This window comes from Phoxinus phoxinus, assembly GCF_949152265.1.
Source record: "Phoxinus phoxinus genome assembly, chromosome: 7".
Classification (NCBI taxonomy): Eukaryota; Metazoa; Chordata; class Actinopteri; order Cypriniformes; family Leuciscidae; genus Phoxinus; species Phoxinus phoxinus.
Window position 1 is genome coordinate 13,821,713 of NC_136882.1, and position 24,625 is coordinate 13,846,337.

The 24,625-nt window shown below is 41.8% G+C and overlaps 1 protein-coding gene across 1 annotated transcript in view; it reads left to right on the forward strand.

Annotated features, from left to right (window-relative positions):
• The window catches only part of col4a1 (collagen, type IV, alpha 1), a 61,003-nt gene extending 36,747 nt beyond the window's left edge, over positions 1-24,256 (forward strand). Inside the window, exons 23-52 of the mRNA XM_079617761.1 lie at positions 4,580-4,663; positions 4,746-4,816; positions 5,003-5,194; positions 5,349-5,517; positions 5,607-5,699; positions 5,784-5,888; positions 6,212-6,309; positions 6,411-6,561; positions 11,094-11,207; positions 11,316-11,483; positions 11,585-11,674; positions 11,805-11,957; positions 12,261-12,359; positions 12,483-12,572; positions 14,984-15,123; positions 15,229-15,355; positions 15,473-15,553; positions 15,767-15,865; positions 16,568-16,618; positions 16,772-16,957; positions 17,142-17,275; positions 17,363-17,435; positions 17,565-17,636; positions 18,002-18,130; positions 18,207-18,305; positions 18,462-18,674; positions 19,396-19,573; positions 19,661-19,775; positions 20,010-20,182; positions 21,708-24,256. Of these exons, the coding sequence (XP_079473887.1) occupies positions 4,580-4,663; positions 4,746-4,816; positions 5,003-5,194; positions 5,349-5,517; positions 5,607-5,699; positions 5,784-5,888; positions 6,212-6,309; positions 6,411-6,561; positions 11,094-11,207; positions 11,316-11,483; positions 11,585-11,674; positions 11,805-11,957; positions 12,261-12,359; positions 12,483-12,572; positions 14,984-15,123; positions 15,229-15,355; positions 15,473-15,553; positions 15,767-15,865; positions 16,568-16,618; positions 16,772-16,957; positions 17,142-17,275; positions 17,363-17,435; positions 17,565-17,636; positions 18,002-18,130; positions 18,207-18,305; positions 18,462-18,674; positions 19,396-19,573; positions 19,661-19,775; positions 20,010-20,182; positions 21,708-21,789 (3,629 nt within the window). The 3' untranslated portion in view covers positions 21,790-24,256. The remainder of the gene's footprint in view (positions 1-4,579; positions 4,664-4,745; positions 4,817-5,002; positions 5,195-5,348; positions 5,518-5,606; positions 5,700-5,783; positions 5,889-6,211; positions 6,310-6,410; positions 6,562-11,093; positions 11,208-11,315; positions 11,484-11,584; positions 11,675-11,804; positions 11,958-12,260; positions 12,360-12,482; positions 12,573-14,983; positions 15,124-15,228; positions 15,356-15,472; positions 15,554-15,766; positions 15,866-16,567; positions 16,619-16,771; positions 16,958-17,141; positions 17,276-17,362; positions 17,436-17,564; positions 17,637-18,001; positions 18,131-18,206; positions 18,306-18,461; positions 18,675-19,395; positions 19,574-19,660; positions 19,776-20,009; positions 20,183-21,707) is intronic.
• The last annotated feature ends 369 nt before the right edge of the window (positions 24,257-24,625 follow it).

Consider the following 24,625-nt stretch of genomic DNA (forward strand, 5'->3'; position numbering starts at 1 on the left):
ACCTTGGTGGTCCAGAAGCCCCCCTGGCTGTCCTTGTAGAGGTGTGAGAGCTCGTCAAAGTACGCTTTCTCGATGCTCCATCTCATAAGGTGGCCTTTTCAGCGACACTGTTGAGAACTGGCCCAGCAGTTCTCCACAGTCGGCAGCAGACTGAAGCACTTCCCCTGACGTACCACCAGAGTACCTCGTGGGCTGCCCCTCAGTCTACTCGTCGCCAAGGGTGTCATCCCCTGCAAAAAAGAGAAAACTCCGGCACAGCCTGCTCTACTGTGTCCGCTGCAGGAGGATGACACCACCCGTCTCAACCACTGTTTAAGTGGTCGGTGAAACAATCACTGGAGACGGGTGACCCGGAGATGGGTGGAGCTGCTCTCTCCCAGTAGAGGGCTGGGAAACTAATCTTTTGAGTCAAAATTCTGTTCCACCACTGGAGTCACAGTGGTTCCCAAGTTCTCAAAAAAAAAAAAAAAAAGAGCAGATCCTCTATCTCTGGGTCTGAAGAGGGTCTGGAGAGTAGTGGGAGGAGAAAATCCTCACCACCCTCATCCGCCTCTTCTGTCGCCAGCGGGCAGCGCAGTGTGTGGTTCGAGAACGCAACCAAGCCGCCTCCTGCACCTCCTGCCTCGTGGAACCAGGTAAGTGCTGCACAGCACACTTAGACGACGCTACGGGCCGCCTCCCCAAGAGAGCCTCCCGGGCCGCGTCCCTGTGTTCCACCTCGCTGCCCCACTCCGGGTACGCCTACGGTCCCTTTGGTCCCGCTTGTACGGTCTCTGCGAGCCTGGTTAGCGCTCCCCAGTCCGTTTCGCTGGCTCATTCGGACCATCAGGCTCGGCTATGCGATTCAGTTCGCCCGGCATCCCCCCAAGTTTCGGGCCATCCACTCCACTACAGTGAGAGCAGCCGATGCCCATGTCTTGCGTGCGGAGATCGCAGTCCTACTGGCGAAGGACGCGATAGAGCCGGTCCCTCCAGCCGATATGAGGTCAGGACACTACAGTCCCTACTTCATTGTACCCAAGAAAGGTGGTGGGTTACGACCGATCTTGGATCTGCGAGTTTTGAATCGGAGCCTCCACAAGCTACCGTTAAAAATGCTCACGCAGAGACGCATTTTCAGATGCATCCGTCCCCAAGATTGGTTTGCAGCGATCGACCTGAAGGCTGCGTACTTTAATTTCTCGATTCTTCCTCGACACAGGCCGTTTCTGCGCTTTGCGTTCGAGGGTCGAGCATATCAGTACAAGGTCCTGCCCTTCGGGCTGTCCCTGTCTCCCCGTGTCTTCACGAAAGTCACGGAGGGGGCCCTTGTTCCCATGAGAGAACAGGGCGTTCGCCTCCTCAACTATCTCGACGACTGGCTCATACTAGCACACTCTCGAGATCAGTTATGCGAACACAGGGACCTCGTGCTCAGGCACCTCAGCCAATTGGGCCTTCAGGTCAACTGGGAAAAGAGCAAACTCGCCCCCGTGCAGAGGATCTCTTTTCTCGGTATGGAGTTGGATTCGGTCGCACAGACAGCGCGCCTCACAGAGCAGCGCGCCCAGTCGGTGCTGAACTGCTTGAACACGTTCAAAGGCAGGACGGCGGTCCCACTGAAACTTTTTCAGAGGCTCCTGGGGCATATGGCAGCGGCAGCAGCGGTAACCCCGCTCGGGCTGCTTCATATGAGACCGCTTCAGCACTGGCTTCACGGCCGAGTCCCGAGATGGGCGTGGCATCACGGCACTCACCGGGTGGCAATCACACCGGCGTTCCGCCAGACCTTCAGCCCGTGGTCAGATCCCTCGTTCCTACGGGCAGGAGTGCCCTTGGAACAGGTGTCCAGGCATGCTGTGGTATTCACAGATGCCTCTGCCACCGGCTGGGGCGCCACGTACAACGGGCATGCAGTGTCAGGGGTGTGGACGGCTCCCCAACTGCATTGGCATATCAACTGCCTCGAGTTGCTAGCAGTACATCTCGCTCTGAGCCGCCTAAAGAGGCCGCTACAGGACAGAGACGTGCTGGTCCGTACGGACAACACAGCGACCGCTGCGTACATCAACCGACAAGGTGGTCTACGCTCCCGTCGCATGTCGCAACTCGCCCGCCATCTCCTCCTCTGGAGTCAGAAGCATCTGAGGTCGCTTCGAGCCATGTATGTCCCCGGGGTGCTCAACCGTGTGGCCGACGAGCTATCACGAGCTGTGCTCCCGGGAGAATGGCGACTCCACCCCCAGGCGGTTCAGCTGATGTGGAGAGAGTTCGGGGAGGCTCAGGTAGACCTGTTTGCCTCCTCAGAAACCACCCACTGCCAGCTGTTTTACTCCCTGACCGAGGGAACACTCGGCACGGACGCACTGGCACACAGCTGGCCCCGGGGCCTCCGCAAATATGCGTTCCCCCCAGTGAGCCTACTTGCACAGACCTTGTGCAAAGCCAGGGAGGACGAGGAGCAGGTCCTTCTGGTGGCTCCCTATTGGCCCACCCGGACTTGGTTCCCAGAACTCATGCTCCTCGTGACAGTCCCTCCCTGGCCCATTCCTCTGAGGAAGGATCTTCTGACTCAGAGACGGGGCACCCTGTGGCACCCGCGTCCAGACCTCTGGAAACTCCATGTCTGGTCCCTGGACGGGATGCGGAGGTTCTAGGTGACTTACCCCCAGAGGTACTTAACACCATCACTTCTGCAAGGGCGCCGTCCTCGAGACGTGTGTACGCCTTGAAGTAGAACCTGTTCGTCGAGTGGTGCTCTTCTCGCCGAGAAGACCCCCGAAGATGTTCGATAGGGTCCGTGCTTTCCTTCTTGCAGCAAGGGTTGGAGCGAAGGCTGTGTCCCTCCACCCTCAAAGTACATGCTGCCGCTATTTCAGCCTATCACGACCACATAGATGGCAAAACCGTTGGAAAGCACGACCTGGTCGTCAGGTTCCTTAGGGGGGCGAGACGATTAAATCCTCCTCGACCCCCCTCCATACCCTCTTGGGACCTTTCCCTGGTGCTTCGAGCACTTCAGGATGCTCCCTTTGAGCCATTGCAATCAGCGGACCTAAAGCTTCTCTCCATGAAGACTTTGCTGCTGGTTGCACTGGCCTCTGTCAAGAGGGTAGGGGACCTGCAGGCATTTTCGGTCGACGAATCGTGCCTAGAGTTTGGGCCGGGTGACAACCATGTTGTACTGAGACCCCGGCCTGGCTATGTGCCCAAGGTTCCTACCACTCCCTTCAGGGACCAGGTAGTGAACCTGCAAGCGCTGCCCCTGGAGGAGGCAGACCCAGCCCTGGCTTTGCTCTGTCCCGTTCGCGCTCTGCGTATGTACGTGGACAGAACTCAAAGCGTCAGGACCTCAGACCAGCTCTTTGTCTGTTACGGAGGCCAGCAGAAGGGAAAGGCTGTCTCCAAGCAGAGGATGGCCCACTGGATAGTGGATGCCATCGCCTTGGCTTACCAAGTTCAAGGCGTGCCCTGCCCGCTCGGGTTGCATGCACACTCCACGAGAGGCGTTGCATCCTCCTGGGCGCTGGCACGTGGCTCCTCGCTAACAGATATCTGTAGAGCTGCGGGCTGGGCGACACCTAACACGTTCGCTAGATACTATAGCCTACGTGTAGAGCCGGTCTCCTCCCGTGTTCTCACCCTAGACGGGTAGAAGCACTGAGAGGCCCGGCTCTGTCGGCTTGCTGCACCCTACTGTGCACCCTTATTCTCCAGTGTGAAAAACCTGTGAGTCCTCCGAACACCCTCGGGCCGGACATGGCGGAGCGTCCGGTGCCAGGCCTGTATCCGCTGAATCCTTGAGAACCGGATATAGGCTGGGTCCCATATGTGTGACCCTACGGGGATCCCATATGTGTATATTCTCCACGGCTGCTCCTAAACGGAAGCCCGTGTCTTTCCCTTGGGCTAAGTCACCCATTACTCATATGCTGTACAACCCTCGGGTTAGTCCATTGGTTATCTCCACTTAACTCCTTGAGAATGTGGCTTCCGCAGCGTTCCCCTCCTTCAGTTCGGGCACGCTTTCCCAGTGTTAATCTCACTGTATGGGTTATCACGGAACAACAGTGACAGGTTCACTCTGTGTAAGCCGCCTCCTATCGTCCTTCCAGGCAAGAAGGTGTAGAGGCTTGCACAGGGCGCTGGATGGGGTGCAGCAGCTGTGGCGCTTTGGTAGGGATTCCTATTGGTCGGTCACGACCTACGTAGTAGTGACCGACTGATAGGGAACGTCTCGGTTACGTATGTAACCCTCGTTCCCTGAAGGAGGGAACGGAGACGTAGGTCCCGTCGCCACATCTGCTGCCGCCCGCCGGGGCAGCCAGCTTATCGGCTTGGCTCCTCAGCAAAAAACTACAGTGCAATCACCAGCTGCTCGTTATATACCCGCGCTGCGAGGCTGCGCAGCTGATGCAAATGATTGCACGCCAATGTGTATTGGCTCGTTTAGTTTCACTCGAAGTAGATCGGCTCTCTAGCGAGATTCCTATTGGTCGGTCACGACCTACGTCTCCGTTCCCTCCTTCAGGGAACGAGGGTTACATACGTAACCGAGACGTTTTCTCAAAATTGGTTCTGAGTTTTTCTACTCTTTCAGGTGATCAAGGCGAGAAATGCACAGAGTGCACTGGTTCCGTGACCCCAGGTTCGCCTGGTCCCCAGGGGCCAAAGGGTCAGCAAGGTGAGAAGCAATGAGCAAGGCTTTGTTTTGGTATGTTTGGACTTTCTGAGATTATGCATCATGCTGGATGTTTTCATTTTAGGTTTTCCTGGACAATTAGGGGGTAAAGGAGAGAAGGGTGTGCCAGGACCTTTTGGGCCTGCTGGAAATCCTGTACGTACATTGTTATATAACATTTCTTACTTAGTATGTCAAAGTTCATTTTGTGGCACCAAAAACATTGGATTGGATACAAACTCAATTGGTAGTACGCTGTGGCCACTTTAAATGTGGATGTAAACACAATAAATCCTGTCTGCACAAATCTTACCTTTCTTCTTGCATTTCCTTGGACTTTAGGGTCAAGATGGCTCTCCGGGTTTAATGGGTGCCCCTGGCGCTCAGGGTGAACCTGGTGATGTCTTTGTGGCTCCAGGGTTGAAAGGAGATAAGGGTTTTCCTGGTACTACTGGAGACAGAGGATTCCCAGGTGTTGATGGGCTCCCAGGAAGAGATGGCCGACCAGGGCAATCTGGAGCCAAGGGAGAGCCTGTGAGTTCAAAGATCTGACTAAAAACACTTAAATAGCTGAATTCACTTTTGTATCTACATGTAATTCACAGTGCATCCAAACCCCAATGACTATTCTGCAGTGTTTTCATAACCATAGAATATATTTTGATTCATAAATATTTTCCATGATTAGGCTAGAGTTGGTATTAAGGGTGATCGTGGCCTGAATGGAGATGATGGTACCACCGGCCCTCCCGGTGAGAGAGGTCCCCCAGGTATCCCAGGTGTAGGACAGCCAGGTGAACCTGGTGAAAAAGGCTCTTCAGGGTTGCCTGGTGCAGCAGGAAAGCCAGGATTTCCAGGTCATTGATTTAGAGTAATACATTTGCTTATCCACTGGTTGTAAATGCAATGCTCTTTAAAATGACCATAATCCCAAATATCTTTATAGGAAGTAAAGGTGATGCTGGTAAAGTAATAAGTTTACCTGGACCTCAGGGTGTCCCAGGGACTCGTGGAGAGACTGGCAGACCTGGTCTTCAAGGTAAATTCAGGTTATGCTAATGTTTCATACTGCAGAGATGCAGAGCTGGCTGTGTTGACGTCTTTTTCACGTTGTCACATTTAGGCGATAGAGGTCCTCAAGGTGAACATGGACTTCAAGGATTCCCAGGAAGCAAAGGTGACCATGGGCTGCCAGGAATTGGACTTCCTGGGCCCCCAGGGCAAAAAGGTAACCTGCCAGACTGTAACAGTCAAATTAAACGTTTAAAGGAGAAATGTGCTAAAGCACTGCACCTTTAACTTTTAAACTCTAAATGTGTTCATTGATAACAACAGCTACTGTGGAAAATAAGTGCTATATAGATTTAGGTTGGGCATACTTTATGATTGAGATCTCTATACTCTGCAAACATTTAAAAAAAAAATAATCAAACGATTCATATTCTAGGGAATGCACATCTTAGACCCAATTTCTTTTGCATAAAGTGTCAAATTTTGTTTCAGTTATCAAATCTGTAATGTTTTCTAACTATCCATCTTTCCCTCTGCTAGGATACTCTGGGATTCCAGGTCCCGATGGACTTCCAGGAGAGCCTGGTCAACCAGGCCAGAGTGGCTTTCCTGGTCGTGCAGGGACACCTGGGCAAAAAGTATGATGGTGGCTGCCATTTCGATTTTGATGTATAATATTTTATTGAAATGGGTGAGAAATTGTCACTTTGTCATTGACTTTGATCTGTATTGATTACAGGGTGAACCTGGCAGGGGTCTTCCTGGTCCTAAGGGTGCCATAGGTATGCAAGGAGTGTCAGGATTTCCAGGAGAAAAGGGTAATCCTGGGATGGCAGGGGTTCCTGGAACCGAGGGACGTAATGGGCCACCTGGACCTCAAGGAATCAAAGGTACAGTTATATGTTAATTTCACATAATGCTTTTGAATAGATTATTTACCAGATGTTCAAAATGTACTTTGAGAAGTGACTGAGGATTTTTAGCAGATACTTTTGTTCCTTGTAACTGATTTTGGAAGTTAAGAAGAGCATGGAAAGCTGATGGCATCCCATAATGGCATTGATGCCTTTCCAAAAAAAAAGAAAATGTTCCCTTTCGAGGACCCTCAACACTGTATCATTTTGTTGATGCTACGGTAATGCGTCAGCGGAACTATTGTCTAAAGCACGTGTGAAATCTTGCCAATCTCATTGGCCACGGCAGTCATATGATGTAATTCTGTGCACCGGCATGTCTATAAAAGCGTGCCCGCATTAAACATAATCAGCTTCTTTGTCTTCAGGAAGCTGCTTTGCTTGTGTGTGCATGTGAAAATATATGTGGTTGTTTGTCCATTCAATGCTTAGTTAGACATAATGGCAAGCTCTAGGCCTGTCTCGATTATTAATTAACCGCCTGCGGTTATTTGATCTAATTGCGATTTATTTTTGTCAACCACGATTATTGAGCTCTTTTAGAAGGCACAAGAGACATAGACACAGGGTTCCCCCTTGGTTGAAAACACTCTCGAATTCTCTCTTATTTTTCGGAGGGTAGTTCTCTTTGTTGTTGGTGCCCTACATGGAATGCATACTATGCCTATATAGGGAGTAGGTGTGGCAATCACAGGGTACCTCACGATAAGAAATGATACGGTACACAATACATGGCTCACAATACCGATAATATCACGACACAGCAATTCTCAGTGATAATCTATATATTGCTAGACAATCCTATAACGGTACATCACTAAATCTGTCTAACTATGAAAACAAAATGCCAGTGAAAAGGTTAAGAGCAGGTTTTCTCTCTTTATTTAACTGTTAGAAAACAGCACGTTTTTCAGTCTGTAAATTACATTTAAAGGGGTCATCGGATGTCAAATGTAATTTTATATGGTGTTTGCATATACATGTGTCTTTGCAGTGTGTGGACACAAACACCATACCAATGAAAAAAAATCTATTTCGAAAACCAGTCAGTATCTGGTGAGACCACCATTTGCCTCACGCAGTGCAACACATCTCCTTCGCATAGAGTTGATCAGATTGTTGATTGTGGCCTGTGGACTGTTGGTCCACTCCTTTTCAATGGCTGTGCGAAGTTGCTGGATATTGGCAGGACCTGGAACACGCTGTCGTATACGCCAACCCAGAGCATCCCAAACATGCTCAATGGGTGACATGTCCGGTGAGTATGCTGGCCATGCAAGAACTGGGATGTTTTTAAGCTTCCAGGAATTGTGTACAGATCCTTGCAACATGGGGCCGTGCATTATCATGCTGCAATATGAGGTGATGGTCGTGGACGAATGGCACAACAATGGGTCTCAGGATCTCGTCACGGTATCTCTGTGCATTCAAAATGCCATCAATAAAATGCACCTGTGTTTGTTGTGCATAACATACGCCTGCCCATACCATAACCACACCGCCACCATGGGCCATTTGATCCATAACGTTGACATCAGCAAACCGCTCACCCACACGACGCTATACACGCTGTCTGCCATCTGCCATGTACAGTGAAAACCGGGATTCATCCGTGAAAAGAACACCTATCCAAAGTGCCAGACACCATCGAATGTGAGCATTTGCCCACTCAAGTCGGTTACAACGATGAACTGCAGTCAGGTCAAGACCCCGGTGAGGATGACAACCATCCCTGAGACGGTTTCTAAACAGTTTGTGCAGAAATTCTTTGGTTAGGCAAACCGATTGTTGCAGTAGCTGCAGTGGCTGGTCTCAGACGATCTTGGAGGTGAAGATGCTGGATGTAGAGGTCCTGGGCTGGTGTGGTTACACGTGGTCTGCGGTTGTGAGGCCGGTTGGATGTACTGCCATGATTCTCTGAAACACCTTTGGAGACGGCTTATGGCAGGGAAATTAACATTCAATTCACGGCAAAAGCTCTGGTGGACATTCCTGCAGTCAGCATGCCAATTGCACGCTCCCTCAAAATTTGCGACATCTGTGGCATTTGTGCTGTGTGATAAAACTGAACATTTTAGAGTGGCCATTTATTGTGGCCAGCCAAAGGCACACCTGTGCAATAATCATGCTGTCTAATCAGCATCTTGATATGCCACACCTGTGAGGTGGATGGATTATCTGAGCAAAGGAGAAATGCTCACTAACACAGATTTAGGCCACATTTACACATAGCCGGGTATTTAGAGAAACGAATATTTCTCCCCCTCCGTTTTCAATAATAACATCGTGCACACAACCCGCATAAATACGCCGTCGAGCGCCTTTATAACTATGCTAAACCTATGGGCGGCAGTGTAGGGAGAAGGATAAAGCCATGCAAGCCAATCAGAATCCTCAGAATCGACAAGAGAGAACAATATTTGAGAGAAATAGGCCTTTTGTGTACATAGAAAAAGTATCATATCTTTGAGTTCAGCTTATGAAAAATGGGGGCAAAAACAAAAGTGTTGCGTTTATGATTTTGTTCAGTGTATTTAGAGCACCTTATTTTATTAATTAAAATATCGATATTTGGCGCCAGCGTATCGATTATTGCATCACGCGGAGAAGGTCATTGGCAAGCATTGACAAGTTGATCTGGTTAAGCATACAGAATGGGTAAGAATAACGGTTCATTTTTGTAAGTTATTTTGGCTGCGGGTTGTTAGGTCCAGCATTCTGTCCACTTTAAATTAGACACGGAGATAAAGCATTGCGTAGGATTGGATTTTGGAGCGAGAGAGAGGAAGTGGAGAGAGATTGGGCTTGTGCGAATTGAGTTTGTGCAACGTCTCTCTTCTAATAGTGAAGCTGTTAGTGTAATTACTTAATTACGTAATAACCATCAAACCCCTAAAACTGTCAGGGTTCTGTCACTTCAGTCTGTTTATTCTTGATTGATTAAGAGCTCTGACAACTCCAACTGGGTTGATCATGTTAAACAAGTCACATCATCGATCATCAGGGTTTAAGGTTATAGCATGCAATGACTATATTAACAGAAATGGGAGATTAATAAACATGCTGAAACAATTAAAAAATAAAAAGTTTATTCATATTATTCCTCTGGCAAAGTGTCATGAAACTGCACATGGAACAGACAGTGGTGATCCAAATGCAGGCTTTGTTGAGAGGAAGATCCAGAAACAGGTACGAGATAACAGGCAGAAGTCAAAACCAAGTAAGCAGTCCAGATCGGCAAACATACAATGCAGGGAGAAGGCAAACGGGAAAACCAGATACAGGCAGGGAGTCCAGGAACTGTGAAACTAGGAAACACTAAGGAACTGGGAAAACGCTAGGTAATGCAGTCAGACACATACAATACTGAGCACTGGTACAAAGGGCCACTCAGGCTTAAGACAGGTGCGCTAAACAAGATAATAAAACACAGGTGCATAAAATCAACCATAATCAGTCCAGGGTAAAACATAAAGAGGAATGAAAACTAGAGAAGGAGTGCCCCCCAGTGGCTCACGCGGGCACTCCAGACGCTGATTGTCACACAAAGCAGCGCACGCTCTTCATTAAGATCTCATACCGCACAACTGTGATTGTACAGGCGATCGCCTCGTTCAGATAATGTTGCACAATTAAAATGAAAAATTACACACACAGTTTCATGTAAGTCTAAATAAACTTTTTTAAATATTGGCGTTTATTGTAAGGTTCAAATAAATGTTATTTATTGTCTAAACTGCGTCTGGCCATTATTTTCTGACAGCACGTGGGGAGACTGGGCGGGGATTTATATGACGTCCACCTGTGAATGCAGACACGATGGCTGGATTGCGTTTACATTACACTGAGATCAGATCACAATGCGTCCTCCACTACCTCCGAAACTGGACACGCTGATCGGATAACATTCCGATCAGAAGCGCGTTTACACTTGTCTTTTCAATGTGTATGTGGACAACATCCAGATACAGGTCGCATGTTAATGCCAAGTGTAAACGCAGCCATAAATAGACATGTCACCCCACCTAGTGACAGCATATAACTGCTGTGGCCAGTAGTGCGTCTACAGACATCGGTTTCGGTGAAGCGTCCCTGTAGTATCAAAAAAAATGGCACAGCATTGAGTTCCCTCTCAGGGAACCTAGGTTACATATTCAATCTTTGATGATTTGTTAAATGTGGCATCACAAAAGTTCTGTGAACATAAATTCACCAAGACCATCCTAACTTAGGATGGTCTTGGTGAATTTACGTTAAAGAACTAAACCGCTCTGCACAATGTTAAATGCATTGGGCAAAGTTGTAAAAGTACCTTTAGGTTGACTGAAGATCAAACATGTTCTGGATAATTTGCATAGGTTGTATTGTGCATGCTAGGCGGAAAATAGAGCTTTGAAGTAATCCTCTCTAAGCCATGACTGTGTTAGAGAGATGGCTTGCAGGAAATTGAAGAGGATGGGTTCAGGGGGTATACCGTAATAACTTTAAATTCATTCGGATTTTTGCAGGTAACTATGGACCGCCTGGAGTTATTGGTGCGGTGGGGCCGCCAGGTCCTCCAGGACTTGGAGAACCTGGACCACCTGGACCAATGGGACCACCTGGAGGCCCTGGACCACTTGGTGAGTTTTTCAAGCGAGTAACACCCACACAGGTGTATAGTGTATGCACACACATGCATATATGTTCACATCTTACATGGTTTGTAACATGCCTTGATGACATCCCAGGTCGGATCGGTATAAAGGGTGAAAAAGGTTATCAAGGTCTACCTGGTCTGGACATGCCTGGCCCTCCAGGAGACAGGGGTAACCCTGGTGTCCCAGGTTTAACAGGATCTAAGGGTTTTCCTGGTCAACCAGGAATTCCTGGAAAAGATGGCTTCCCTGGAGAACGTGGTGAGTGCTTTTTTTGATACCCATTTTCTGGCATTCTCTTGACACATACTTGTTTATCTGACGTTGATTCATATTTGAATTCTTATTTGAAATTTTTTCAGGTCCAAAAGGAGAAATTGGAATCATGGGAATGGCAGGAACCCCTGGATTTCCAGGTTCCATTGGAAACCCTGGAGAACCTGGACTAAGAGGTATGAAAACACATTTAAGACTATTCTTTTTATTTGGACCTAATAATAAGATAACTTTATCTTACTCTGGCAGAGGCACCTGCAGAGTTCCATTAGCTAAATCTTCATGATGATGTTCTTTCTCTTTCAGGTGACCCTGGTTTCACTGGGATCAGGGGAGAGTTTGGTGATTCAGGTCCCAAGGGTGAGAGGGGAGATCAGGGTCTACAGGGGCCACCTGGTAACATGACTGATGTGGATATGGTGAACTTTAAAGGAGATAAAGGAGACAGCGGAGACAGAGGTAAAGAGAGCAGAAGTTGTTTGCCATAAAGGTTTCAAGATCAAAACCAATGTCTTTTTTTGTGTGCAGTCTTGACGACTGTAGAACAACTGGACAAACTAAATCTTTTTAAATCAAAATATTGTCAGACATTTTTTTTTCTGTTTTAAGATAAACAGATGCAAGTAAATAACAAGAATATTTGATTAAATGTTAAGGAAAAAACATTGCTGGATTGGCGGCTTCCAATGAGAGCAATCATCAAATATTTAGCTGATTTTGCAAATCAGTGAACTGTAAACAAAAAAAAGATTTGTCTATCAGGTGAACCTGGTCCTACCGGAGATACGGGGTTCCCTGGAACACACGGAGACCCTGGAATGCAAGGAAAAGATGGAATGCCAGGATCACCTGGACAGCCAGGTTAGTCCCTAAAGCAAAAATCTGACTTTTAAAAGTCAGCTTAAAATTATGATAGATATTAAGCACTATGATACAATAATGTTATTATGAGAACATTATGTGATTACTGCGTCTACACTGTAGGTCAGAAAGGAGACTCTGGAATCCCTGGGGAGCCAGGACATATTGGAGAACCTGGAGACACAGGTCCAAGAGGAGACATGGGGATGCCAGGTGCATAAAGCACATCATTATTCTGCATGACCATATTCTGCATCCATTAATCCTACCAAATACATCAACTTAACTACTACCTTACTAACTATTGATAAGCCGTAATTAGTTTATTGAGGTAAAAGACATAGTTAATAGAGATAATTGGACCCTAGTCAGTAACACTTTAATATAACTGCACGCTATTAATCATTATTAAATATTAGTAAACAGTTAATTAATCATTTATAAAGCATTAATAGACATTAATAAGCAGATTATAAATACAGCTATAAATGCTTTATTCTTGTTTTAAAAGCATATCTATAATGTGTTTAATAATTGTATTTTCATACTTTATTAATGATCAATTTATAATCTCTAAATGAAGTATTGCATTATTTACAAACCAGTTATTTAGGAGATGTCAGTGGTTCATAATATCACTTAGAAAGTGTGAGTAAATGATTAATACACTGTTTAAATGTACATTCATACATCTTATTATTCAGAAATATAGTAATAGTTACTTAGTGTGTTAATAAATGCTTTATTAACATGTATTTATTCTGTAATTCAGGGTTAATTCAGGTAGTTGTAAAGCATTTAGTAGTGGTCAGTTAACTATTTGTGTGAGCTCATCTAAAGTGAGGACTATTTATGCCTTGTAAAGCATTTACAAAGGAGATTTAAAGGCTCAGTTAAATATTTTTATTTTCTGTATCACTGTGTTGTGTTGTGTTTGTTTCCTTTTTTCTGTTTAGAAGATAAATGAACCTTTAAATCTCCTTTGTAAATGCTTTACAAGGCACAAATATTCCTCACTTTAGATGAGCTCACACAAATAGTTAACTGACCACTACTAAATGCTTTACAACTACCTGAATTAACCCTGATTTACAGAATAAATGCATGTTAATAAAGCATTTATTAACACACTAACTGTTGTATTATTAGTTGTTTCCGTCATTAGTTACACCTGTCTTTAATTATCAATGATTTATCTGTGTATTTAAGCTTGTGCCTTTTATTTGGTCTTTGCTAGTCGTTGTTTGGTGGTGATCTTGTTCTTGGATCATGTAACTGATCCACTGGAGGCAAGCTTATTGAGAACCCAAGTGTAGTTTATTACAAACAAGATCAAATATGAAACAAAAACATGGCGTGGCATGAAAACTCAAAACAACCAGTGGTCTACAGGAAACAACACTTGACAAAGACACATGGCAAACATGAGGGCTTAAATACACCGACTAATTACAAGACAAGGGACAATTAACCAATGACAAGACACATGGCAGGATCACATGACAAACAGGGAATAGCATGACAAGACAGAAACATGACAATTGCTGCGTCCCGATTCGCCTACTTATATTACGCCCTAAAAGTATGTACTCTTTTTGTGAAGAAAAAGTACATTAATACTATCTTACATATCTTACATATTAAGACCATTGTTCCTGCCAGCACTGGAAGATATCTCTAGATCACGTTGTCTGACGAAGTCTGTTCTATTCTGTAACTTAACTGTTTTCTAATCCCTTAATTGCTGCACAGAGAAGTGAATTTCACCAGAATAGTGTGTAATTGTTAATTATTTTTATCGTTACAGTATTTTTACAGTATATTGTGTATATTGATGTTAACTATTGTTATTATCGTTTTTACATTAGATTGATTATATCATTTTTTTGCTTATCTTATAAAATTGTATTGCTTAGTATTAGGGTAATTTTTTAATATTATTTTGACTGATCGTATTGTTGCATCTAGTGAGGAAACTACAACTGAACGCATACAATGACAATAAAGAAATTCAATTCAGTTAAATTCAATTCAATTCAAGTATTTTCATGTGCATTTCATGTATTTTTAAAATAAACATATAATTAGGGCTGTCAAATAACTGGTTAAATTATTTGATTAATGTTTATGTATGTATGGCTATAATCACTCATTTCATCTCTAAAAATCTAGAGAAAAAATATATTTAATATAGACATCAGTAGTAGTATTGGTATCGGTGATACTGGCCTTCATTCAAAGTACTTAGTAATAAGATGCCATCAAAACAATATTTAAAATATACAGTCTTTATGTTGTTTCTACATTCATTTAGAGATTTGGTGTAAAAGTATGTATTACAATATAAAAAGATAGTAATAATGTTAATGTTCAACGATCAACAATTAATTACAGAAAAATGTGTGATTAATAAGTTATCTTTTTAAATCGATTGACAGCACTAACATCAATAGGACAAAAATAAGCATCACATCATTGACTTTTCATAGATAATAGGCCATTACGTATTAAAAAGGTTCTTAGTCTTTGTCTACAGGCAGGTGTTGGACCATGGCTGTTCCACTGTCTTGGTACTGTTGTTTAAGCCGTTTGACTTTCTTAATGAGCATTTTGTGGTTCTTTAGGTTCAACTGGGCAAAAAGGTTATAAAGGTGTTGGCGGGTTACCGGGACACCAGGGATTTAAGGGTGATGATGGCTCCAAAGGAGATAGAGGAGATCCTGGTCCAATAGCAATAGGAATCCCCGGTCCCCCTGGAGAGAAGGTTTGTGCTTTTGTATGAGACTCATACTATGAGTATACATAAGTGTAAATTTGCACATTAACAATGCTAATAAATATCTTCCTTTGATGCATCTCATACTTACAGGGAAATCTAGGAGCCCCTGGTTTCCCTGGTGACCATGGAGAGAAGGGACAAAAGGGTACAATGGGTATCCCAGGGAGTCCTGGATCTCAAGGAACTAAAGGAGACACAGGATTAATTGGTTACCAAGGCAAGATCATTCCAATGATCAATGCATATTACACTTACATTTTACACATTACACTTAATGTGTTATTAACACATTTGGACAATACTACAATAGAATGTGTCTTTCATTCATGAGCAGGCAGTCCAGGGAAGCCAGGTGAGAAAGGTGTCAGTGGTTTGCCGGGTTCCCCAGGAGATCCTGGGTCAGCAGGACGTCCAGGTAAGTCAAACTGAAATACACCTGAGATCTGTTTAATAAGACACCCATTCAATGTTGCTAGACACATTCAAAAAGTTTCTATCCAAGGTAGAACCCTTCTGAGAAAGACACAATAAATGTGCATAAAGTTACTGTACAGCCAGCTTCAAATGTGACGCATACATTTGGTGGTGAAAATCCTAATGAGATCTTTTTTTTTTTTTTTTTGATTAGGTGAACCTGGTCTGCAGGGTCCTCCAGGTCAATATGGGGACAAAGGTGAAGCCGGGGTAGATGGAATTCCTGGATCCACTGGAGAGAGAGGAGTACCCGGTAAGATTGTGTAGCTCTAAAGGTGAAAGGTATTTTAAAAAGGGAAGTCCTGCTTCAGAGTAACATACACATCTTGGACTCCTATTGGACAATGGGTTTCATTCACTGATAATTGCGTAGATTTTTCGTATTTATATGCACAGGAGAACTTCTCATGACAATTAATGAATTTTGAGTCTTGTAAAAGAGTGACTGAGGTTAGTTATTTGCATAAAACATGCCCAAACCATCTCCGTATATATTAGGGCTTTCCGCACAACCTTTCATCACAGCAAACATGTGACGCGCTCTAAAGATGCGCTATCGTCTCAGAGCGTGCGCAGCAAGATCCTCGAGCAATGCCATGTGTGCCATCCTCAAAACCAGTTTAAACACCTTTTATTAAACACCTTTTATACAGACAACACTTACATAGGTGCATGCATTTTTGTATGTAGAGGAATCTCACCTTTTCTTACACTTTGTATATTATTTATAATATATCTATGAATAAAATTTAATCTTAACACATTTATAAGGCCCCCCAGAGTAAGTGATTTTTGTGAAAGTGCCATCTCAGCTCTTCCTATGTGTATCATAAATTTACAATACAATTTTAAAAGTTGATGAATCATGTTTTGTCTGTTGAAACATTTCTACGCAGTTTTCTTACACAAATGTGACCCGATGATCTAGAGACAAACAGTTGTTCTGTTTCTTCAGGTGTACCTGGGAAAGGACTGCCAGGAGCCCGCGGAGAGGATGGCAGCAAAGGTTAGAATCACACATCCTCAATGATTCGGTTGTCATTAATGGAGGACTAAGAGTTCTACTGAAAATGAATACATTTTCCTTCCAATTAATAATTTTATGATATTTTAGTGAAAATAAAACGAAACATTAATACTTCTCCTTGTCTCCACACAGGTGACAAAGGCAACCCTGGTCTTCCTGGCATTCCTGGGAGTCCAGGTATTCCTGGAACCAAAGGTGATAAAGGTGTGCAAGGATTCTCAGGGGAACTAGGTCGACCTGGAGAGAGAGGACTTACAGGAGCAGCCATGGAGGGTCCTAAAGGGGACAAGGGACCTCAGGGGCAGCCAGGAGAACAAGGTGAACCCTAAACAGTCTCAATCATTTTCTTGTTAGTAGTCTAACAGTTTATGGGTTTCACTAGGATTATAGGGAAATGCAGTTGTTACTCTTGTTAATAACTGAACTGTATTGAACTGCATTATAAAGCATGACGGTGAATGTGGCCTGCATCATCTTACACCCAGTACATTTTTTACCACAGGTGCGACTGGTGTTCCAGGCCAACCTGGTTTTCCAGGCAATGTTGGATCTAAAGGAGATAAGGGAGATGTTGGCCTCACTGGCCCACAAGGCTCTCAAGGGTATAAAGGAGACAAAGGTTTCATTGGTGGTCATGTGAGTTTATAAAGGTCACATCTTCTAAAATAAAACATGTGCCTTTAAAAATGATAGGGTATAATTTAATACAGTTGTGCTCTGTAGGGTGAGCCTGGATTGCCTGGCTATAATGGACAAAAGGGTGAGATGGGACAACAGGGTGTTCCTGGTTTCCCTGGTAAGATTTAAGATGAAATTTGACTTAACAGAATGATGAAGTGCAATGTATTTGTCCTTTGTGTCATCCTTCATATTTATATAAAGCAATGCTTGACTGAGATTGTAGATTGAGTGACTTTCATTCCAGGTATAAAGGGTGAGTTAGGAGTGTTTGGCTCTAAGGGTGATGGAGGTGATAGAGGATTCCCAGGTCTCAAAGGTATGAACAAAACTTGAACTAAGATTTCCATTAAATTGTATCATTAGTGTCTATCCATGTTTATTCAGATACACATTTTTAATTGTATATCTAATATTATATTTAATTTGATTGATATGATTGATATATAATTATATAATATAAAATATAGTGTAATTTAATATTAATGTTGTATGATCTTGAAAATATCATTCATATGTGTTCTGATGCTTAACATGATTACAGATTCAAATTGCTTCCACAAATCCCTATTTGAAACACCTGAATATGTGATGAAGCATCTATAATAAAATGACAATTTAGGTCTGAATGCTCTATATTCTGTTAGTTTTACTGAATTTCTGCTTTTAATATTTTGATTTAAGGTATCGAAGGCCCCCCAGGACCCCCTGGGCCACACACATTTGTAAAGGGAGAACCTGGTCTTCAAGGACCACAGGGTCCCCAAGGTCTAGTTGGAATCCAAGGCTTCCCTGGATCGAAAGGACAACACGGTGAGTCTTTCAACTATCTAGACTTACAAGTCTATGAAAAAAGTTGACATCACTTAACACAAAACCACTCTCCTAGGTGTGATGGGACCTCAGGGTTTAAAAGGATCTGATGGGACACCTGGCTATGATGGACATCCTGGAGCCAAAGGAGAGCCTGGACAGACTGGACCTTCTGGTAGGTGCACAGATACTCCAATTATGTTAACCGACATTACCAGTCCCAGGCAGAAGAACTGGAGGAAAGTTCTGGAAATTTCAGCAAAACTTTCATTCATAAGATCGCTTATGCTCACTGATCCATATTTTTTTCCCTAAATTCTCTTTTCTGTAGGCCCCAGAGGGCACCCTGGGCCCTCAGGGCCTGATGGTATCCCAGGTCACATCGGCCCTCCTGGCCCTTCCTCAATGGACCATGGCTTCCTTGTAACCCGCCACAGTCAGACTGTTGATGTTCCACAATGTCCTGATGGAACAACACCGATTTACGAAGGATATTCGCTGCTTTATGTCCAGGGCAACGAGAGATCACATGGGCAAGACCTAGGTCAGCACAGTAATCACACTATTATTATAGCAACACTATTATTATTAAAGTTGAAAACAGTTGCTGTTTGATATTTTTGTGGCAACCTTGAGGCAATACCATTCAAAAGTTTGGGGTAAGGAAAAAAAGTATATAATAATACTAATTAATTAGTTAATACTTTACTCAGCAAGGATGCTTTACATTAATCAAAAGTGACAGTAAAGGCATTTGTAATGTTACAATATATTTATATTTCAAATAAATACGGTTCTTTTGAACTTTCTATCCATCAAAACCGTATCATGGTTTCCACAAACATTTTTTTTTCAGCAATAACTTTTAACGTTGATTATAAGAACCATTCATAATAATTAGACACCAATAATAGTTGATAATAATTGAGCAGCAAATCAGCTCATTAGAATGATTTCTGAAGGATCATGTGGCACAGAAGACCGGAGTAATGATGCTGAAAATGCAGCTTTGCATCACAGGAATACATTTCATTTTAAAATATATTCAGATTATAGAAATTATTTTTAATTGTAATAATATTTCACAATATTACTGTTTTACTGAATTTCTGATCAAGTAAATGCAGCCTTGGTGAGCAGAAGAGACTTCTTTCAAAAACGTAAAAAAAATAAAAATAAAAATATTCCAAACTTTTGACTGGTAGAGTAGATTTTATGGAATATAAATCAATGTCCGTGACATTCCTGCTCTCTTTATCCTATAGGTACAGCTGGTAGCTGCCTAAGGAAGTTCAGCCCAATGCCTTTCCTCTTCTGCAACATCAACAACGTATGTAATTTTGCATCTCGTAATGACTATTCTTACTGGCTCACCTCTCCCGAGCCCATGCCAATGAGCATGGCCCCTGTTACCGGTCAGAGCATCAAACCCTTCATCAGCAGGTTTGTAAACTTTTATGAAACATTTGCTATTTCTATGAGTAAGAATTCCTCTTCCTACTCATGTGCTTGTCTGTTTTCCTGTGACAGATGTGCAGTTTGTGAGGCTCCTGCTATGGTGATAGCAGTGCACAGCCAGACCATCCAGATCCCAATCTGCCCTCGCGGTTGGGATTCTCTCTGGATCGGATACTCTTTCGTCATGGTGGGGATAATTTTTTTATTTTTTATTTTTATTTTTAGGGTTGCATCATATATCACTACCATACAACATCACCCCAATGATTTATACTTTCCAAACATAGCTATTTAAGTCACCTGGTTAAGTACTGAGAGGAAGCTAAATCTGTTTACTTTCATAATTCCCAAGGACGATTCAGTGAGAATGTGTACTTGTGAATGGTCAGTTAAGGTCTCACTCTGTTTGTCTGTGTGATAGCACACCAGTGCTGGCTCTGAGGGCTCCGGTCAGGCTCTGGCCTCTCCTGGCTCTTGTCTGGAAGAATTTCGTTCGGCTCCCTTCATCGAGTGTCATGGTCGCGGCACCTGCAACTACTATGCTAATTCCTACAGCTTCTGGTTAGCCACCATTGAGGACAGCGATATGTTTACGTAAGCTTTTACACACTTTATATTCTTTGACAACTGGCTGAACTCTCATGAAGTTTCCTACCCTTTCAATGGATGCACCATTTTTTTCCTTCAACTTCACACAGAATATATAAGAAGCTGTTTCTTTAATTATTTGACATATTTATGCTGTATATGCCACACCCATGGTGAATTTCAAACCTAAAGTAAAACCTCTCTCTAACCACAAGAGGGCACAATACTTTCTTTATAATTTTAGTGCCTTTGTATTGTATTTATATCTTAATAAATAGAACCAATGTCTAACATAACCAATAACTAGGTCAACTTAAAAAATTAGAAGCACAAATACATTTTAATTTAATTTTAAGCTTAACAACTAATACATTTTGTTTTTTTAGAATGTATCCACACATTACCTTACATTGCATGGTACTGTAATTAATTACAATAACAATATGCAATTAAAACATTGTTTCAGAAAATAATTACTTATTACATATATCGTGGTCATTAGTATTACTTAGGTATTACATCTACTGATGGTACAAAGATGAAGTGTAGCATATAATTAAATAAATATTCAAACAACATTTATCGAATTTTATAATTTTGTATGATTCATTTAATAGACAATTTAATAAATTAATTAAATAATCGTTATATATGCAGTTTTGGAATATTACTATATTAGATTACAAATTTCAGAACAACATACACTTTCCTGTTTCCACAATGGAATACAAACATTTTTTAATTGTGAATATTTCATATTAGAATTCAGGATTTATTATCGATATTTTTTGCCAATTTCGGAAATTATGTAGATGCATCAGGCAGGCAATTATATAAAGTTAATAATAAATAAGTGAATAAATAAAATAAAAAAGGTCAGAATTGTAAGTATAAACCTGCTTTTCTGAGAAAAAAATGACAAATTGCGAGATTCTAAGAAATTCTAACAAAGGCCACATGCAAGATTATAACTGACAATTGTGACATATACACTTAGAAAAGAAAAAAAAATGCAGAATTGTATGTTAGAAACTTGCAGTTATTAGAAAAAAAAGTTTGTATTGAATTATATAAACTGCTTTTATAAGAAAAAAAGGCCAAGTTGCGCGATTCAAAAACTTCCAATTCTTAAAAGGAAAGGCCAAATTGCAAGATATTATCTCAAAATTGTGAGATATCAATTCAAAAATATATAAATTGCACGGAAAAGTCAGAATTGTGTTATAAACTCAGTTATGAGAAAGTCTGAATTGCCAGATGTAAAAAAAAATATACATATATATAATATATAATAATATATATATATATATATATAGGAATTGTAAGAAATAGTGACTTTAACTTTTATTATTATTATTATTATTAATATTAATATTTTATTCCACGGCAGAAACTTCCATGGTTTCCACTCTTCCAACAATTGGTCAACTGCTCTTTTATCACTGTAGATTCTAACAATACTACTAATAAAACATGAAAATATGTATTTTCCTGTTCTCCTGTTAAATATCTGTTTTTATTGTGGTTACAGGAAACCTGTCCCTACAACACTAAAAGCCGGGAATCTACGAACTCACATCAGCAGGTGTCAAGTGTGCATGAAGAGGGTATAGACCAGCCTCAGCATTGCATCTGCTCTTTATCTTCCAGATTTACGAACAAACGACGAACGTATGGTGCTACTTCTATGAAAAGCCATAGAAAAAAAACAAAAACTTCAAGAACACATATAGAAAAATACCCGTCTCAACGTTTATAGCAATGGAACCTCAAGATCTCCTGGCACATTTGCTTCACACAGAGCGCTTAACTAACAATGTTCCATTGTGTCTAATGAATGACACCTGTTTACACTTGCACTGAGTATATGTATTAGTAAGCAGGTAACCATCTTCAACGAATCCATATGCTATTCCGTCCAAGCCTTCTTATTTATCATGCCACTCAACAATATCAGATGCAGATAGCCTATCTTGTTTATTTCTCTCTAAAAATGTATAATCAAGCCAACACTAACATTATAGAATAATTATATTTTCCTACTGTCAGTAAGTTTGTCAGCACCCTCTTTGTATGATGTAGGAAAGGCAAAGATCAAGCTTTGTTGTAAATATAGTGCTCTATTTAGTTAACACTCTGCCACCATAATCTCTTCAGGTAAATGCCATTGGTTTTGTTATACTTAATTATTTATGAAAACGTATGCGATGAGAGTTTAAGCACCAAGGGGCCTTTCCTTTCTACATTGATTTCTTTGTTAACCACTGCAAAAGACCTTCATGGCACATAAACTGTAATATTCTGCACTGTTTTTTTTTCTTTTTTTCTTTGTGTGCAGCATCAGCATGTGGCCTTTCGACTGAAACTCGCCATGTTTCAGTGTGTATGTTTGTTTATGTGTGTATGTTTCCACTTTCCTTTTGGTGCAGAAATGTTGTCATTACTATTATGTAATGGCCCAGTTTAAGTCTCAAGCTGTGTTTGAAATCGCCCCCTATACACTTATTCACTATACCCTACATTAGTCCACTAATATAGTCCACTTGAAGGAGTGAATGAATACGATTGAGTGAATTCGGACACTGAGTGCACCGGAAGGGCCGCCGCTTTTGCATAGCTTGTGCTGGCTGTTTAATGATCATTTGAAACGTAAGCAAACTGGCAGCTCCAGAAGTAATGAAAAGATTTATTTTGAACTATCATGGAAACTAGCATGTATAAACCTTAAACAATTTAATAATCAATTAAAAAGGAATCCCCAGACATCAGTATATCCGGCCCACATCTGGTACGTGTGGAATCCACGTGTTCCTGATGTGGTCACTCGTTAATGCGGTGCAATTTTGGATCGAATGAGTGCACTCGATAACGTCCACTATGGTTTCGGACACCACTACAAATGGCCGTCCCCTCATATAGTGCCCTATTTAAGGGTATAGGGGGCGTTTTCGGACACAATCTCAGTTTTCCCATGATGCCATTTAACTTCCTATGAAAATACACTACACTCTTAAAAATAAAGGTTCTTGGCATAAATTGTTCTATGAAGATCCTTTAACATCCACCTTTCTGCACATTTTTTTTTAATAGTGTAAAAGGGTTCTTTAGATTATTAAAATGCTCTTTAAGAAAACCAGGGTTATTTTAAGAACTGTTCACCAAAAGGTGCTTTGAGCTGCCAAAATGATTCTTCTATGGAATCGCAGTGAAATCTTCAATTAAGAGTGTCCGGTCGATCTCATTGCAGGTCCAATATACACGGTCCCTTCTGTATCTGTTTGTAGCTCTAATCAAAATAAGCATATGTTGATCATACAGTATGTCCAAGTGCACTATAGTAAGTCACCTCTGTTGCCTTTAAAAATGATCTTGTCAGAAATTCAAGCTCATCACATCTTGTTCTTTGACTCCTCATTTTCTCACTCTATTGACTTGAACTCATCAGCGAACTGACCTGACTTGATTCCTACCACATCTATGACAAACTCGTCCAGAATTTAGAGTCTGTGTCTGAAGTAAGCATGTTCCCTCTTGTGCTATCTTTAATTTGAACAGAATCTTATTGCCTATAGATTCTGCTTTATGTCTTGAGTTTATTTTGTCTTAATGCCTCAGATACCAGACCAAATAACCGGCACATGTCCCCTTTACACAGTGGATTTGTTGCTCATGATTTTAGTTTTTTTTTTTAAATAATTTTACACTGATAATACTTGACTATGCAATCTACAGTACTTGCTTTTACGAAACCTTCCCCGCAGTTGACCTTTTTCTGTAGAATTGATCAAATTGTTCCACTAAGTAAATAGCTAGCTGTGTTTAAATTGTGCCTTACATGAATTCGTGTGTGAAGAGTCACGGATGTGAGCCCACACAATGTCACTGATCTCGCACACCCGCTGTAGCTCTGTGCATTGATGTGTCCATGAAGTATTAACGGCTCTTGCTTTGGAATATGTTGATTAATACAGAGGTTGATTGAAATGTATGGAAATATATATTTTTTCAGTGTCAAAGGATTTCAGTGATGCCCCTATTCTATACTGTGTCATACAATAAAATATTTGTATAAATGTGTAATGTGTTTGTCTTTTTTATACCAAAAAAGAGGGTTATGTTTTTATTTTTACCCAACAAAAATTCATAATTAAGGCTTTTAAAAGTATACGTTCTCCCCAAAAAATTTATATTCTGTTCAAATTTACTCACCGTTTCCAAACCTGTATGGCAATGTTGTCTTGTGTTCCACAGAAGAAAAAAGTCATGCAGGGTTTGAAACAACATTAGTTAGTAAATGATGACATAATTTTCTACATTTTTTTTTATATTTCTATTTAGCTTTGGTTTGTTTTTATAATTTAGTTTTTAGTAATTTGACTACTTTAATAATTTTATTTCAGTTAGTTGCCAAGAAAACGTTTTTAAGAGGTTTTTTTATGTTTATGATTA